At 47.4% G+C, this 2,500-nt stretch overlaps 1 protein-coding gene across 1 annotated transcript; it reads right to left on the reverse strand.

Moving 5' to 3' along the window:
- Positions 1–1,432: 1,432 nt before the first annotated feature.
- On the reverse strand, positions 1,433–2,389 carry fahd1 (fumarylacetoacetate hydrolase domain containing 1). Its single transcript, XM_083676994.1, has one exon. The coding sequence runs from the start codon at positions 2,134–2,136 to the stop codon at positions 1,474–1,476; it is 663 nt and encodes a 220-aa protein (XP_083533120.1). The 5' UTR covers positions 2,137–2,389; the 3' UTR covers positions 1,433–1,473.
- Between the last annotated feature and the right edge of the window lie 111 nt (positions 2,390–2,500).

Raw genomic sequence — 2,500 nt, forward strand, 5'->3', positions numbered from 1 at the left:
CCCCTTCCCCCCTCCCGCCTTAGAGACAGCTGCATAGCACCCAGCAAGGCTTGGTGACAGAACAGCCCGGAGGTGTGGGTGTGTGTGTGTGCGTGTGTGTGTGTGTGTGTGTGTGTGTGTGTGTGTGTGTGTGTGTGTGTGTGTGAGGGAGGACGGTGTACATGGAGTCTCGGGTTACCTCCAGACAGGCCTGGGAGGACGACAGGCTGAGGGAGAGACTGGGATTGATCCTGAAAACAGAGAGGCCTGTGGGAAAAGTGTAATTGAACCTGGAACAGATGTTGAACCCCCCTGGAAGAATGTGGTGGCTGGGGGGGGGGGTCAGGTCCCACAGAACCCCTATTTACCACACAGAGTACTGACAGTACTGAGGGACAATGTCATTGATCGTTTTGTTTGATTATTATTATTATATTGTATTGTTATTGAGAGAGAGGAGTGACAGAGAGAGAGAGAGAAGGAGAGATAGAGAGATTATCTTATGATTACTGATGGATTGATGATTCACTTACTTAGACAAATGTATTTGTTGTCAGTTGCTTTGGATAAAGGCGTCTGCTGAATGCCATAAATGTAAATGTAATGTAAAGGTTCAAGATGTTGACGGTGTCACATTCAGATCTTACCGTCCCGTTCACTGAGATGAAGGCATTTCAGTGTGGAGACTTGAGATTGAATGCAACAAGGGTCTTGGGTCAATATCACCACTTGCTCACTTGAACTGTGCATTTCTGCCAAGTCTCCCGAATTGCAATCATACTGTTCAGTGTTTGGAGTTTAGCCCTGCATGTCTGCTACACACGGAGGTAGTGACACTGCGAATGGCTCATTCATCTAACATCTTTTCCCAACTGTGATATCAGTCAACATACTCACACAGACCACATCTGTATTCTGTCTGCAGATATTGAAAATGCTCAACAACTAACAGATTATTGAACGTGTGTGTAAGTACTGCCCTCTGCTGGTCTGGGAGATGTATGCCACCTGAGAAGGCTTGCAGCTGAATAAAACACGTGTTTAATAGAGTAGAATTCCCCATAGCCTATTACAGCGCAACAGAGACATCTGCTGAATGCTCTATTTTACTAATTTCCACCTAAAAACCAGACCCAAACTAAACTGCTTATCACAGAAATATGATGATCAGATGCAAAAGCAGGATGCCATTTGATAGGTTGTGTGTGGATATGATCAGTTCATAGTTCATAATAACATACTACACATGACAAGGTGATGAAGTCATCAATAATACAAACTACTACAAATAATCAAATAAAGCAGAATTTGGGCCCAATTTTCGGCCCGTCCGGCTTAAGAGGTTAATGGATCGCAATATGCCATTTCAAATCTGAATACATGGAAATAATGAGCAATAATAATTCCATTATAACTCCATGGATTGTTTTCATTCAAACAATTAACAGACACGTTTATAGTGCACCAATTAAAATGTTTAATACACCATATAATCTAAAGATTCACTCTGTCCACTTTGAACGTCATGTTGACAACGTCCTCTATGCCCGCCTCTAGTTCGTCGTGCTCCTGCACGCTGGCGACCCCTTTGGGGGTCCCCGTGAGAATGAGGTCCCCCTCCTCCAAGGTGATGAAGTCACTGATGTAACTGATGAGGTAAGGGATGGAGAAGATCATCTGCGAGGTGCTGCCCCTCTGCCGGAGCTGGTCGTTCACCTTCAGCCACAGGGTGATGTTCCCCGGGTCGGGGATGCGCTCTTTGGGGATGAACTCACTGACGGGGCAGGAGGTGTTGAAGGCCTTGGCCATGGTCCAGGGCAAGCCTTTGGACTTGCACTCATCCTGGATGTCCCGGGCTGTCATGTCCAGGCAGAGGGCGTACCCGGCGACGTGGTCCATCGCTGAGGCTTGGGGGATCGCCGTACCCCCTTTCCCGATGACGACTCCCAGTTCGACCTCATGGTGAAGGTTGCTGGAGTACAGGGGGACCAGGATCGGGGAGCCCTCTCTCAGGTATGCCGAGGGAGGTTTCAGGAACAGTATCGGCTCTGTGGGAACTGCGTTCTTCAGCTCTTTTGCGTGGTCGGCGTAGTTTCTCCCGACGCAGATAATCTTCCTTCCCCACTCCCAAAACCGAGATAGGTTTCGCGTCGTCATCTTCAGGTATCTTGTCAAATCTACGGCTGCTTTGAAGCAGTTCTCACCTGTTCGGGAACAGCGACCCTTGCCCGCTGACTGCCCGCTTTCTCAACCCGTCCGATCCTGCCAAAGTACGGTATGCCAGAACGGACAAAATTGTATACATAGCAAATGCTGGTCAAATGTCACGAATTCAGAAATACGTGATGACATTGACATGACTAATTCAATTCTAAAGACATGAAATAAATGTACAAAAATACAGTGGCCACATAATAAAGTGCTTTATATCCACGATAACATGACGTCATGAGGACCAGAGAGGGGGGTCGTTTTCGCCAGCCAATCAGCGTACTGTCACCTCGTCCTCCCCCGCAGGTGA

This window comes from Argentina silus (assembly GCF_951799395.1).
Source record: "Argentina silus genome assembly, chromosome: 9".
Lineage (NCBI taxonomy): Eukaryota > Metazoa > Chordata > Actinopteri > Argentiniformes > Argentinidae > Argentina > Argentina silus.

Coding starts and splice junctions, on each gene's coding strand:
- fahd1 (XM_083676994.1), bottom strand. CDS start 2,136: ATGACGACGCGAAACCTATCTCGGTTTTGGGAGTGGGGAAGGAAGATT.